Below are 16106 nucleotides of genomic sequence, written 5' to 3'. Positions count from 1 at the left end.
GCACATTTTCTTGAATTGAGAGTTTAGAGCTTTCCCTAAATTCTCAAAAGGACAAGTGACCCCAAAATGTTTTCAAATGCTTAGCTTTTAAGAAGAGCCCTATGTGGAAATGTCAAATGTAAAGTTGAAACCATCAACTGCACTTACAAACGTCGTTCAGGCTGGGGAGCCAAGAGACTAGCCTGCCACTCTCCCAGCAGCCTCCAAAGCCTCTCCCTACATGGCACCTTCTTCAAAGTCAGCCTTTACATCTAATAATTCCATAAAGAGACCCATGATAGCTCTGCAGTTAAGCAGAGGTCTGGCGTTATTTTCAGTGTGTTATTTCAGTGCATTATTTTGCAGGTTTCTGCTGGATCTTCTATCATGAACATTCACCTCAAACATATTCTTCTATGTTTCTGACTCAGTAAAGATCTGGAAGGCCTCCCACACCCACTGATGTGCCCTGTTCCAGCCGTCAGGGACAGGCTTCAATTCTTTGCCTTGGTCCTTGCGGCTGTGGGCTGAACACAACCAAAATCTTTTTCTCCTTCATGAATGGTCTTTCTGGAAGCCTCCCCTTGCCCAGGGTGGATGCTGAATGAGGAAGGAGCAATGAAGCTGCCTGTGCTGCATCTGCTGTACTCTCTGGGGGATGAAGGGAGGAGCAACTTGGGTTATCGGTCACCGGTAGGCACATAAATCAGCTTTTCTTTGGCACTGGGGAGAGAGGGGTGAGCAAAGTAGCTCCAACTCTCCTGTCAGGTTCTAGGTAGGGATGCCCAAGCACAGCTGCAAGGCATCAGGAAAAGTCCACCTGATATGTCTAACAAAGACCAAAAACCCAAATCTTTCTTGTTAACCATCACACATAGATTAATAGAGCCCAACCACTAGCTAGGAAGGAATTTGAGAAGTTTGAGTTAACAGGAAAAGATGAGAATACCTGCCACCTAGGATGGATGCCTCTGACCCCTATACCCAACCCCTTCCACTAACAACCACCCCCTACCCCCCACTCAGAAAGGGAAAGGACAGGATTTCAACAGGAAATTGAATAGAAAGAAAGCTGGTGAGGTCAGCTGCTCCTTTGCTTGGCATCAGAGCAGCCCTCACCACACCCTGGGCTACTACCTCCCAGCATACTGCCTTCCAGGCGCTGGAACTCAATGAATAGTTGTTGAATAAACATACAAATTAATAGAAAGAACAAGGTTGGATTTTTTTTAGCATCTTTGATCTTAACCGTTCTTGGTCTGAGGAAGTTTTTTTTTTAATTTATTTATTAATTAAAAAAATTTAACAAATGACCTAAAACATTAACATGTGATCATTGTGTTCTACATATATAATCAGTAATTCACAATATCATCACTTAGTTGCATATTCATAATTTCTTAAACCATTTTCATCAATTCAGAAAAAGAAATAAAACAAAAACAGAAAAAAAAGATTATACATACCATAACCCTTACCTCTTGCTTTCATTGATCACTAGCATTTCAAACTAAATTTATTTTAACATTTGTTCTCCCTATTATTTATTTTTATTCCATATGTTCTACTCGTCTGTTGACAAGGTAGATAAAAGGAGCATCAGACACAAGGTTTTCACAATCACACAGTCACATTGTGAAAGCTATATCACTGTTCAATCATCTTAAAGAAACATGGCTACTGGAACACAGCTCTATATTTTCAGGCAGTTCCCTCCAGCCTCTCCATTACATCTTGAATAACAAGGTGATATCTACTTAATGCATAAGAATAACCTCCAGGATAACCTCTAGACTCTGTTTGGAATCTCTCAGCCATTGACACTTTGTCTCATTTCACTGCTGAAGATTTTGAAGGGAAGTTTAAACAAAGTGCAACAATTTTATTTATTTTAGTGTAGATGAATGGCTAGGTATTGAAGACTTCTGAAGGTTTCTCAAATCAAATACTTTAAAATTTGAGGTTGAACTCAGTTTGTTTGGCCTTTGGTGACTTAAGTGTACCCTCTTGGTGATGTGACTGATGTCTGAACACACAATGAAACCACTGGAGGAGAGAGTGGAAGTCCTATGGGGAGATATTCAGACTCCCAGCTATACCCATTCCTTCTGCCCCAGGTGCCTAAACTGCCTAAGCTCAGTGAAGTCCCAGAAAAAGCACAGAACCCATCTAGTCTCAGTTTCAGGACAGAAGCCTGGATTGGGATGTGTCCTATCCATCCTCCTTAAGTTCATGGACTTGCTTATAGAATGGCAGCCTCAAAATAAGTGAGCTCTGAGTATCTGCCCCATCACAAGCTTACTTTGGAAAACACAGATTGACCTGAAAGGGAACTTGATCCCCTAAAAGATGTTTGGAGTCCAGTGTCTGAATCCTAGAAATATCCTGAAATCTCTGGTTACATGGCTAAATACTGGACATTACTGGGCCCCTGTGGCTCTGTGGAAGTTCATTTACTGAAAACTGCCACACTAAGTGCTCTTGCTGGAAAGGAAAATGTGGAGTCAAAATTGAGGTGTGACAACCAAACACACCCTGCAGTACTCAGAAGAGCATAGCCTGGTGAACTCCAATGTCTCACTGGCTTGAGCAAAACCAGTCAGTGCCTGCATCTACACGAACAATGCTGATTAATATTGCTGCATTTTTGTGGGCACATATATCTTTTTGCTGATAAAACCAACTTTCTTTTTTTAATTCACTCCAGGAACCTCCACACAAATTATCTCAGTTATCCTTAAAACCCTCATATGAGGCAAATATGATCTCTATGCTACAAACAAGGAGAATTGAGAGCTAGGAGAAGCAATGAAGTTTGCCCAAAGTCACACCATGAGGGAGTCAGCCTGGGCTTGGGGTCCAGGCATCCTGCCCCCTATTACAAGTTTCTCATCTTTATACCATAATATTCTTCAAACTTGTCAAACAAAAATTGGTCTCCTTGAACTATAGGCCTGCGGCTCTCAGCTACAGCCCTTCAACAATAGGTTGTATCTATTTGGAGGGTAGACAGGGGTGAGGAGTGGCGGGAAAAGTGACTTGATGGGGGTGGGGGCAGATGGTAGGTGAGGCCTGTAATGTGTGTGCACCTGTGTGTCCCCAGGCCCATGGAGAGACTGTCTGCAGGCCCTGGAGGACGGCCATGACACCAGCTCCATCTACCTTGTGAAGCCAGAGAACACCAACCGCCTCATGCAGGTGTGGTGTGACCAGAGACAAGACCCTGGGGGCTGGACTGTCATCCAAAGGCGCCTGGATGGCTCAGTTAATTTCTTCAGGAACTGGGAGACATACAAGGTAAGAACTAGTAGGGTCTGTCTGTGTTGTCCCCTAAATAAAACTGGCCATCCCAAGAGGACCAGAGAAAGAGCCACTTGGAAGGAAGGTGTATGCTGACCTGGTCAGAACCTATGTGCCCCAAAATGGTAAATACTTGAAGAGAGAAGGACACTGACAGTGCCATTTTTGTAAACCCACCAGGGATGGTGAGGACCAGCTCCTTCCCTACCTGCCACTAGCAACCACTGTGGGAGGACAAGAGTTAAGAGTCAAGACTACAAAAGCCCCTCTGGGTGGGGTAGGGGTTAAGAAATGTTGGTGTGGGGTAGTCCCTCATTCCAGGCCAGATGTGGGTATCACCTTACCCCAAACTGGGATTTCTATGGGGAAAGACCTCTTCCCATGGCCTGAAGGGGCAAGTCTTGAGGCTCCCAGGCTCTGAGAGAATTCCCCTAAGAGAACTGCAGTAATTCTTGGGTCCTAATTCCAGGGTTCATCTTCTGGGATTCCCAGTTCCTAGGGAACTGAAATGCTCATCCTTGTAGGAAATACTGCTGGGGCTTAGCTGAAAATCTCTCCCTCTCTCTGGTACTAGGGAGAGAAAGTGCAGCTTAATTTACTGAGTGCCTGCTATGTACCAGGCACTCTCAATGATTTTATTCAATATTTCATTTAAGTTCACATCAACTATATAAGGGAAATACTACTATTAAAATAATTTACAGATGAAAAGGTGAGGTAACTTGTTTAGGAAGTTAGATAAGAAGTGGCAAAGCAATGACCAGAGTTCAGGCCTCTGATACCAAAATCCACAAATTGCCTTTAGCCATGACTCCTTCAGCACATGGCTCTTTCATGCCTCCCTTCTTGGGTCTCTTTCTACCCTGGCTGCCTTCTGAACCACCTCCTGACCAGCCTGTGAACTTTGCTTTCTTCTCTTTCTCTTTCACCTCCTAATTCAGAGGATCAGAAAGGCTCAGTCCTTAATTCTTTCTTCTCCCCTTTCCACATTCTCATGTGTAAAAAACAGCCACACTGTAGGGAACGTAATATAGCATCCCCATGTTACAGTGAGAAATTTGGAGTTTGCATAATGCCTAGCATGAAGATGTACTGTAAATATTTTTAAATTAATGCATGATGAGTCTCAGAAAGGTGAAATGACACATTAAGCCACATAGCTATTTCATATATAGGGAGAGAGTCCACCATCAATACATCAGTAAGGTTTGCTTTCTCCCCAAAGACTGTGACATTCTGGTGCTGGCTTACCAGCAATCCTTGGGAGTTCTTGGGTTTCCCATCATAGAGCCATGTCCTCTCCTTTCTTTTCTGGGTTCCCGCTGACAGAATGCTTCTTGTTCCTTGTGGCTTTCTCTTTATAAGGCTTCCAATAATCCTATTCTCATTTAGTTGGGGTAACTTCACTCATACCTAGTAGATCCTCAATAACAATGAGCTCTCTTTCTTCTTCCAGTCTTTCTGGTCTTCTTTTGGAATTGGTTATTTTTAAGCACAATCACTATGGCTTAATCTGCATGTGAGTTTCTGCCAGTTCTACCACAAGGATGCATCCTCTCTGGTCCTCCTATTAAATCAGAACTAGTATTCTAGTCCAGTGCTTCTCCAAGATGATCTGTTTTGAGGCCAGGAGAAATACAAAATCTTGGTGTAAGCAAGATGATGCTTTCTCCCCAAAGGCTGTAATAAACTGCCAGTAATTGCTGGGGTTCCTTGACTTGTATCCCTGCCTCGCATCATATGGTGATGTCACCACAATTAAAAAAAAAAATCAGGTTAGGTGTGAACTAGTGGGGGAGATGTGAATCTAAGCCTGCCTGAGTGCTTTCTGCTCTGCTTATTTCCCTGGCCCCTCTGCCCAGGGCCAAGCATTGGCAGCTGGGCCCTGCTGGCTATGGGTACTGCAAGTTCCACACTAATGCTCTCCTGGGTTTTCCTCAGCAAGGGTTTGGGAACATTGACGGTGAGTACTGGCTGGGCCTGGAGAACATTTACTGGCTGACGAACCAAGGCAACTACAAACTTTTGGTGACCATGGAGGACTGGTCTGGTCGCAAGGTCTTTGCAGAATATGCCAGCTTCCGCCTGGAGCCAGAGAGTGAATATTACAAACTAAGGCTGGGGCGCTACCATGGAAATGCTGGTGACTCCTTCACCTGGCACAACGGCAAGCAGTTCACCACCCTGGACAGAGACCATGATGTCTACACAGGTAGGACCAGTGGGGTCACACCCAGGTATGGGGCAGGGAACAGAGGTCAACCAAAGCCAGAGTTTTTTTGCTTTTGTTTTTTGCTATGCTGTATGGTGGGGTCACATTTCATTCTTTTTCCATGTGACTGTTCTGTTATCGCAGCACTATTTATTGAATTTTTTTTTTTGCGGGGGGAAGTGCACCAGCTGGTAATTGAACCCCAGTCTCCCGCATGGCAGGTGAGAATTCTACATCTAAACTACCCTTGCACCCCTAAAGCCAGAATTCTTGACTCCAGATCTTGGGAACAGGAAGATTTCAGGGTGGTGGGCAGCTACACCAAGCCCTCCAACCCTATTCCGAACCCCTGGATGTCTCTTCCTCTGCCCACTGCTACAACCACACTGGCCTCTGGCGACACAGATTCCCTCTGTAAAGGCATTTACAAAAGTGGGAAGGGGAAGGAAGGTTGCTCTGGGTCAAGCCAGACATTGTTTTGGTTCGTGCACTTACATCACCCTCTGTCTGTGAGGTGCGCAGCATCAGGGCCACACATCTCCATGGGCTTTAGGCCATATAGCTTAGATTCCAATGTTGTCCCCAACTCCTACTAGCCTTGTGTCCTTAGGCATGCTGCTCAATCCTTCCAGGCCTTGGTTTCCTCATCTGGAAATAAGGACAATACTTAGCTTGCAGGGTGGTGAGAAAGTTAGAGAGAATGTATCCTAAAGTGTTTTGTCTGGGAGTTGGCAGATAGTAAGGGCTCAGTACAAGTGGTTCTCTTTATGGTTACTCTTATTAGCATGTAATGCTTACATAATGCTGTAAGGAAGTTGTTTGAGGAAACTGGGTTGGAGAGATGTAATTTGTCCAAGATCACATGCCTCAAAGCCAGATATTTATTAAGATGGCTTTGTTAAATAAAAAAACAAAGGAGAAAACAGAAAACTATTAAAAGCAAAGATACAGTCTGTTCTTGAGACCAATCATCAGACCCCCCCAAGGCCTCATACCCAATTTCTAGATATAAGGGTCTCTGAGTCCTATGGGTTGGTGCAGTCTGTCAGGTCTGGGCTCCTCCCTGGGGCTGGCACCATTAGATTGTTGACTCTACCTCTGGGCCAGAGTTTAGTCTGTTCTCATGAGAGAACCCAGCCCCTCCTGTCCCAGCTTCCCACTTAATTCTGATCTTAAGAACTACTTCCTCTCTGAAGGGCAAGCTGTGGGGACTGTCCCAGGAATGGCCTGCATTTTAGGTAGGACTTGCTGACTATACACTGGGTAGGGGTGGGGTTCACTCCAGGTCCCCAAGAAAATCACACTCTAGCAATAGTTCTCACAGCATTGGGGGATAGGTGTGACATGACCGCCCATTGCCTGTCCTATGCAGACACCCTCACCCACTAACTAGGCACTGAACTGACTCTGTTTGAAGGGGCCCCTAAGGAGGAAGAGGCCCTTCCTCTGAAGCAGAGCGAAGACTGTCTTGTGACTTAAGGCTGTGAGATCCTTCCAGAAGTAACAATAGTGGATGGTGAGGAAGTGAGTTCCTTGTTCCTGAAAGGGTGTGGGCAGAGGCCACCTCACAGTGCCAGGCAAGCTTGCGAGGACCTCCACTGGCAAATGGGAAGCTGACTGTGCTATCTGATGATTCTCCTGATATTCAACTCCAACCCTGCTGCTGGCCCTGATAGCCTCAAGTCATGGTACAGAAGGAGCCTCAGAAAAGCTCTTGGAAAATCTGAGCTGCCTGGAGCTCTGGGGTACCTAGTGCTGAATCTCTCCTTCAGTTTTCTACCTCAGCCTGCCTGCTCCCTTTTTAACTCATCCCAAGGCCTCGATTGGAGCAGGGCCACCTGTTCCATCACGTGCTCCATCAGGCCAATGTACCCTCCAACCCAGAAGCCTGACTGAGCAGCCCTTCAGGAAACTGGGTCCCCCCACCCTTAACTAAAAGTAGCCCAAATAGATAGTGGCATTTCTTCCTTCTGCCTGTGAAGTACAATGCCCTTCATGCCTGCTTGTACCTTGCCCACACTTCTTACTGTTGTTCTGAACTGCTTGTCCTTGGCAACAGAATTCAGCATGGTATGGCAGTGCCAAGAATTTTATGGAAATCTCTTTCTTTTGTGAAATTAAAAAAAAATTATTTGAATGGAATACAGGGAGAAGAATAGAGGAATATTTCATCAAATGCTTTCTTTGTCATTCTACAAAGAAACACTCTTGATCCAATAATTTCAACTCTTAAAAGTTCCCTAGAAAAACTCTTTTTCCCTCTCCCCCACTCACCTCAGGTTGTTTCCATTCTATTAAATCTTGCGGTGTAGAGTTCTCCCCAGATGCTTCCTATGCACCAGGCCTTGGGCTAAGTGCTTAAATATGTGCCCTTGTTTAATTTTCATAGCAGTCCTCTGCAGTAGGTATTATTTTTATCCCCATTTTACAGATGAGAATACAATGGCTCAGAGAGGTTAAGTGACTTGCCCAAGATTACAGAGCTAGTTAGTTACGAAGTTGAGACTCAGAAACAGATCTGATTTTGTAAGCTTTTACAGCAGTCACATATATTAGGAAGTTTAACTATTATTTCTAAATTCTGAGATAATGAGCTGTTTGTATATAACCTGGTCATTCCCAGAAACTTCAGATATTTATGTGACAACTGAGACTCAGAGTTAGAGCTCTGAAGCTATGAAAATCAGCATTACCCCATACAGGAACTGTTTAAAAAGTTGAAAAAGGGATCAGGCTTCAACTAGAGATATGAATGATGCTGATCTGGGTAGGACTAAGGTAGATCAGAATACAGAGTAAAAGATGATACGGTCCACATTTTAAAACTTCACTCCTGTGTAGGAGACCAAAGGGAGAGTGTGTATTTGGTGCAAAATTTATATTTTGGGAAGTACATTTGCTAATTTAATTTGTATGGTCAGTTTAGTTGAACACCATAAGTACATGGAATCTTGAATAGGGGTGTGAGATTTTGTTGGTTTGTCCAGGTTAGTGTGATGCCCTGATATATCTGAGAGTAATCTCAGTAATGAATAACGAAGTATTTGCAAAGTCCTCTTGGGGGACTGGGGAGAAAAGAGGAAATATTCAAGTTCCCCATTTGGAGAATTTCTGATATATTCTCACAAGTAGTGGGGATAACCAAATCAATAAGCTGAGCCCTCTTGGGGTTCAACCCTATGAAACTTATTCCTGCAAAGGGTAGGATAAGGCTACTTATAATTATGCCTAAGAGTTGTTCCCAGAGAACCTTTTTTATTGTTAAGATGTGGTCTCTCTAAGTCAACTTGGCAGGTGAACTCACTGCCCTCCCCCTACTACATGACACATGACTCCCAGGGGTGTAAATCTCCTGGCAACACGGGACAGAACTCCTGGGCTGAGCCAGAACCTGGTTTCATGGGATTGAGAAAGCCTTCTTGACCAAAAGGGGGAAGAGAGAAATGAGACAAAATAAAATTTCATTGGCTGAGAGATTTCAAACAGTGTTGAGTGGGTATCCTGGATGTTATTCTTATGCATTATATAGATATCCCTTTTTAGCTTATGGTGTTTTGGAGTAGCTAGAGGAAAGTACCTGGAACTATTGAGCTGTGTTCCAGTAGCATTGTTCTTGAAACAACTGTATAATGATATATACCTTTTACAGTATAACTGTGTGGTTGTGAAAACCTTGTGTCTGATGCTCCTTTTCCAGGGTATGGACAGATGAGAAAAAAAGTATGGATAAATAATAAACAATAGGTGGCATAATGGGTAAAATAAATTGAGTAAATTTTGTCATAGTGGTCAATGAGACGGAGGGGTAAGGGGTATGGGACGTATGAGCTTTTTGTTTTTATTTTTCTGGAGTGATGCAATGTTTGAAAAATGATCATGGGGATGATAAAATGATACTGTGAGACATTGATTGTACACCATGTATGGACTATACATGTGTGAAGATTTGTCAATAAAAGTATTAAAAGAAAGTAAGAAAGAAATAGATCTATACAGGTTTAAAGCCCGACCTTTAACCACTCCCTGGGACTTATCCCCCTTCAAGCATATGTACTCCAAAGACCTCCCAAAATGGGTCATATTGTAGTCCCCAAGCATAAAGTGGGCATGGGTAAATTGCTTCCTCCTAGAGAGCTTCTCACTCCCTTCTCTCCTGCAGGAAACTGTGCCCACTACCAGAAGGGGGGCTGGTGGTATAATGCCTGTGCCCACTCTAACCTCAACGGGGTCTGGTACCGTGGGGGCCATTACCGAAGCCGCTACCAGGATGGAGTCTACTGGGCTGAGTTCCGAGGAGGATCCTACTCGCTCAAGAAAGTGGTGATGATGATCCGGCCCAATCCCAACACCTTCCACTAAGCCTTCTCCTGACATCTCGTGGCCATTGCCAAGAGCCTACCCCAGCCATACTAGCCCCACCACAAAAAGCAAATCTTCGCCAATCCACCTTGTGGCTGGGAGGTCTGGGGTGCTGGATTCTGGTTTCTAAAGTCAGTGCATCAGGTAATAGAACTGAATTGATACAGTATTCTCTGTTCTTTCTACTCTTCTTCATGCCAGACAGCCCCTTGTGTTGACAGGACAGGACTGCTGACAACCCTTTCTTTAAATTAATTAAATCCCTATAATAAAAACATAACTATAAAATACCTTCATAACATACATGTGTATGAACCTACCTTGTGTGCTTATGTATATATACATAAGTAGACACTATATAAATATATATGCATTTAGATATATATTACACATAATATATCTAGATACATATATTACTTTGCCATATATACCTAAACACACATATATTCAGTTCTCAAATGTCAAAGCTGTTACCAACACTTTGCTATTTAGAAGAAAAGCATTTCATTCATGTTGTATTACTTGAGTCACAGAGTAGATTTCAGACTGAGTAGTCCCAATCCAAAGAATAATCCTTGGCGTCTCTATGCCTAGGTTCTTCTAAGTATGTCTATAATGCTATTCTCTCTTAAAAACCCCTTTGGTCACCTAAACAAATTTCAAAATTCCCCTTTCCATTTTTATACTTTTCCCCATTCTCAGGACTTTTTCACCATCCATCCCTCTATTCCTTCACCTATCCTTTCCTCCTTCCCTCCCTCTATCCACCCATGTACCCATCCATTTATCCATTCATTCAACAACCATTCATTAAGTGTCTTCTGTACATCAGTTACTATCCGCTCACTGTAATTCAAGGCACCTTTTCTGCCCCTCTTTATTCCTGGCCTATTTATTCTTTATCTCTTCTGTTGTACTGTTCTTTCTTTCCAGGCGAGATTCCTCAGCCTCTGAGTGGAAAACAGTCTGGGCTACAGGTTTCTGATCAGGAAAGGGAAGGTCAGGCCTAAAAGCTAACCACCAACCATATAGATAATGTATTCACAGTTTTGTGTTTGTCATTCCACTTTAGCCTACATGTCATTTTAACCTTCACAGAAATAATAATGTACCTTGCCCAGGAGACATTCAATTTAAGAGACATCATCATCTGATTGCTGGGGCCCCCAAATGTCTACATATCAAAGGTCCCATGCTCTCAGGCCGACTTGAGAGTTGCATCTCATCCCCAAACTACACTTCCCAGGAAAACAGGAGCCACCAAGAATGAGAACTGGCCACTTCACATGAGCTACTGAACAATCAGAAGCCACCGGTCCCCTTGGTTGGCATACCTTGTCATATCTGGGTTTCTGAGTGTCAGACTCTGCATAACAGGGACTGTTGCCAAGTGAGCAAGGGGGTGAGTCAAGAAGGCAAGACCCTTCCTGGTGGGCACATGGGGCAGGGGTGTGCGAGATGTTGGATGATTTGGTACTGTCCATGTCTTAGTGTTTGCCTGTTACCTCAGCATTTCTCACAAAGTGTACCATGTAGCATGTTTTGTGTATATAAAAGGGAGGGTTTTTTTTTTTTAATATATTCCCAGATTATCCTTGTAATGACACAAATCTGCAATAAAAGCTATCAGTGCTATTTGGCTGCATCTATTCCATGTGCTACTGTTTTAGAATGCCTTCCTGAGGCCTCCTGTATCATAGCCTCCTTAAGTAAAACCAGGAAGAATTTCAGCCCCAGGAATACCCACCCAAATCATTTAAATCACTCTCCTTATCTTTGGTTTTCATCTATACCCTCATCTATACTGTTCCTTATGCCAAGATGGCTCTCTCTGATGCCCCACATCCTTACATCCAGCTGTGACCTGAACATTGTTACTGAATGTCCTGGATTTATCTTGTCAATATACATTGACAATATATACTGGTATATAGTCAATATCTTAAGAACCCTCCTTCCAGACCTGTTTGTCTTCCTGAACTTCCCATTTTACCAAATGCCACTATGTACTCAATTATCAGGTTGAAAACGACTGCTCTCTTCTGATAACCAAGGTTAATTCACTCTCCACGCAAACCCTCTTCTCTAACTTAGTTTAGGCTCTCATCTCCTCTTCTCTCAAGTTCTGCAGTAGTTTCCCTACTAGGTACCTTATGCCTCCGTCTCCCTTATTCCAATCCAACTGCCACATTAGCTGCACAACTGTCTTCCTGTAAAACAAATCTATGGATCAGTAAGGCATATCTAGGCACGATGGGAAACCCCAAAACCATAAAAGAAAAGACGAAGGGACATAACTTAAGAAACCCAAATTTTTTGTCCTCAAAAAAACAAAATAAAATGTGACCAAGATTGAAAAGCAAATGTCAAACGAGAAAAATATTTGCAACATATACAGCAAGTACAGGATTAATATTCGTGCTATAACAAAAACTCCTTCAAATTAAAAAGATACAAACACTGTGATAGAAAATTTAGCAAAGTACTTAAATATATTAGAACACTCATAAATGGCCAGTGAACAAGAAAAGATGCCCAACCTCAGTAATAATCAGAGAGATGTATTAAATCAAGGATAAACCATGATGTATTGCCCATCAGAATGGCAAAGATAAAAAAATATGCTAATCTCCATGTTGACAAAAGAATGGAGAAATATGCATTCTTACAAACTCTCAATGGGAGCATAGATTGATTCAGTATTTTTGAAGAGTAATTTGGCAATATGCATAACAATTTTAATTTAATAATGCATTTATACCCTTGGACTCAGCAATACCTCTTTTTAGTGACCAAGCAATACTGCCATATGAGAAGTATTTCTAGTAAAGTTGTCACTAGGAAGAGAATGGTGTTTACTGAAGTCTTACTATGCACTTAGAACTGGACTTACATTTTCTTACATAATCTTCATAGCAGCCCTGTGAATGGGGTGATTACTATTCACACTTTATAGAGGAGAGAAAATGGGACTTATTTGTCAGACTCCTAGTAAAAATGTCCTGTCAGGAGTTAATCCCTAAGGTGCTGGATGTCAGGCACTAGGTAGGAGTTCTTCTCTTTTTTTTCCCCCTTGGTTTTGGGGTTCCCAGTAGAATTTGGATGATATTTAATGGGAATATCTCAGTCTTGTCCCAAGACCATAGCCACCTCTCCCCACACACTAGACTGAAGCATATGAGATATAGAGAACAAGGTACACCTTACTGGTTACTGGTCTTGAGTCCAACTCTCAAAGGAGGGGGTTGTGCTGGACAACATGGAATAACCTTTTTTCTAACTTAGTTGGAATCAAAATGAAAAGAAGCCATGATACCAGCTGTTTCTCCCAGCCCACATTCCAACACCCAAATCCGAATCTCATTTAAACCACAACCTGGGGTTTGAAAGACTGGGGAGAAGGGAAAGCTATGCTTTAGTGCATGAAGCTTTGATGTCCAGTGACTCATTCCACCCACCAACAAACATGGCCAATAAGCATCCTGGGATCTGGGCAACTCAGAAAAATATTCCTTCTCCTCTCCCCATCCCAGCCAGTGATCTTTTAAGTCCTACAGTCACAGGAATCATACTTTTATTAAGGAATCCATGGTGGGTGCATCTGCAGACCCAGAAAGAAGTGAAGCTCAGAATTTCTCCAGTATAACTAAACTCCCACATTCATTTGGGTCAGTACATCGGTTACTGGAGACTACTAGTCACTGGGCTTATGTGGGGAACATGGCAGGAAGATTGACTGAGACTCCAAGCAGGTGACACTGAACAGTACCCCCTCTCCCATGTCTTACTGATTTGAGCAAGACAAAGCTTCAAATTTCTGAAAACAATGATAATGGAAGTCTACAATACTCATAATCCAGAAACACTCTTAGGAACTGAAGGGGTTCTCCCTGATCCCCCAAGACTACCCCATCTGCTTCATACAGTCTTGCTCAAGATTCTATGATTATAGTAAAAGAAACTCAGACAACTGACTAAAACCAAAAAGGGGATATATTAAATGTATTCAGTTGTTAAAAAGGGACTATTTCTGCCTTGGTTTTAATAGCTGCCAAGTATTCCACACACTAGAGCAAGGTGCAGGACCACCCACACAAAGGGGATAGGTCCCAAATAGGTTCTACAGCATCAGCTGATTGCCCACCTTCAACCTGTGTAAGACATGGAGGGCAAAGAAACTGGGGTGAAGGTGGTAGAAGATGAGTTTTCCCTATGGTATGTGACCCCCCCTCCTCCACTCCCATGACAGGAAGGTGGGGTATTCCCCCTTTTCTTAAATCAAGTGAGACTTGAAGGACCATTCCACGTGCTTGGCATGGGCAAGCATGAACACCATTGCCTGACTCATCTCAAGTCTACAGGCCAGAGGCAGAAGGGCAGTGAGAAATGGGACTGCACTGGAAGCAAATGTGCCCACTGATGGGAAGGGAGGGGGAACAAGGACACAGGTTTGATAAGAGCCAGAGGATTGCCTAGAGGGGCCCTGGGCTTTCCTATGGTATTAGTGGTAGGAGCTGTGTAGGAAGTTGTGGAGTCAAGGAAGGAGTCATAAGTGGTCAGCGGGAGAAGCACTGCCCCATCAAGGGAGCTAAATCAGAGTTGCCCAGAAGGGAAATTCTGAAGCAACAGCAAAGAGGGAAAGGGACAGTACATGTGTGTTTTGGGCTCAAGATCCAGATTATGACTAAACCAGTTACATAAGACTATCCATTTACCCTTAATTTTTCCCTGTCCCACATTTCAACCCCAGGAATCAGGTTAGAGAGGAAGTGGAAGTGACTGAGATCTAGTGAAGAGTTGACCATGAGCATTCTCCCACTTCAGGCTTCTAAGCATGATCAGGCTTTACATGGATAAACCCAATCCAGACTTCTGATCACCACACAGAACTGGTCAGAATTACAGGATTATCAGAATAAACTGAGTTTTTTAATGCCTAACAACAGAAAGAATACAGGACCTGCTAAATTTTCAGCTTCAGTTAGGGAAAGAACTACTCCAAAGGATAGGCTTGAAATGAGAGTGGAGATGTGGTGAAATAAAATTGGTTCCTTCTTATACCAGACTGAGTTCAGCTCATTTAATAAACTGGTTACATGAAGACACAAGGTATCTCCCAGCGTTCCTGGGCAGAAATGCAGGCTGGGCCTCAGGAGGGCCAAGAATCAGAAAATGCCTGGAAAGCTTTCAAGAAGCAAGGCAGAAGGATCTGGCATCATGGAATTGAAAAAGTCTTTTTAACCAAAAGGCGGAATAGGGAAATGAGATGAAATAAAGTCTCTGGCTGAGAGATTTCAAACAGAGTTGAGAGATTATCCTGGAGGTTATTCTTATGCATTATATAGGTACCCCTTTTTAGTGTATGGTGTATTGGAGTGCCTGGAGGGAAGTACCTGAAACTGCTGAACTATGTTCCACTAGCCTTGATTCTTAAAGATGACTGTGATTCTTAAAGATGACTATACAGCTTTTACAGTGTGACTGTGTGATTGGGTAAACCTTGTGTCTGATGCTCCTTTTATCCAGAGTAATGACAGATAAATGAAAAATAAGGACAAAATACAAGCAAATAACGGGGAGGGAGGGGTAAATGGTATGGGATGTATGAGTTTTTTTCCAGAGGGATGAAATGTTCTAAAAATTATCATGGTGATGAATACACAACTATGTGATGATATTGTGAGCCATTGAGTGTGTACTTTGGATAGACTATAAGCATATGACAATCTCAATAAAAATAGTAAAAAAAAAAAAAAAAGAAAAAGAAAAAGAAAGAAAGAAGCAAAGCAGAAACTCTCAGTTTCTCTCCCTTTCTCTTTCCTTTTCTCTTTCCCTTTCCTGTAGGGTCCCTTACCTCTGTTTTCCACTGTGTCTCCATATGCAAATTGTTCTCTCTGCTTTTCCAGTCACCTGGTACAATACAGTTACTCCACAGTTTCCAAGCTCACATACCTTCCTGGTCTGAGTGCCAGCAAAAACTTATAAGCACCTCTACATTTCAATGCTAACTCCCTGGGCAGGACCCAATTGGCCCAACTTGGGTTGGGTGCCCACCCCAATCTTATCATCTATGGCCTGAGAACAGAGCTGGATGGAATAAACACTCCTGCTATGACATAACACTGTGGGGCGAGGTGGTAACAAGCCCCCAGTGAAGAAGTAGGGCTCACAGGCTGTGTCCATATCCCTTCTCAGGGACCATATTTTGCTAACTAGATGGATTCCATCCCATTCCTCATTAAATTGGCTCCTATTC

At 43.0% G+C, this 16106-nt stretch overlaps 2 protein-coding genes across 22 annotated transcripts in view; one reads left to right on the top strand and one right to left on the bottom strand.

Annotated features, from left to right (window-relative positions):
- ANGPTL2 (angiopoietin like 2) overlaps positions 1–11499 on the top strand; it is a 37374-nt gene extending 25875 nt beyond the window's left edge. Inside the window, exons 3-5 of the mRNA XM_077145340.1 lie at positions 3083–3276; positions 5221–5491; positions 9651–11499. Of these exons, the coding sequence (XP_077001455.1) occupies positions 3083–3276; positions 5221–5491; positions 9651–9850 (665 nt within the window). The 3' untranslated portion in view covers positions 9851–11499. The remainder of the gene's footprint in view (positions 1–3082; positions 3277–5220; positions 5492–9650) is intronic.
- RALGPS1 (Ral GEF with PH domain and SH3 binding motif 1) overlaps positions 1–16106 on the bottom strand; it is a 617170-nt gene that overhangs the window by 178793 nt on the left and 422271 nt on the right. The window lies entirely within an intron of this gene.

The sequence above is a fragment of the Tamandua tetradactyla genome, chromosome 2, assembly GCF_023851605.1.
Source record: "Tamandua tetradactyla isolate mTamTet1 chromosome 2, mTamTet1.pri, whole genome shotgun sequence".
In the NCBI taxonomy this organism is placed as follows: domain Eukaryota; kingdom Metazoa; phylum Chordata; class Mammalia; order Pilosa; family Myrmecophagidae; genus Tamandua; species Tamandua tetradactyla.
The sequence above is the reverse complement of the archived record's forward strand: the minus strand, read 5'-3'. Positions and strand labels throughout refer to the sequence as shown.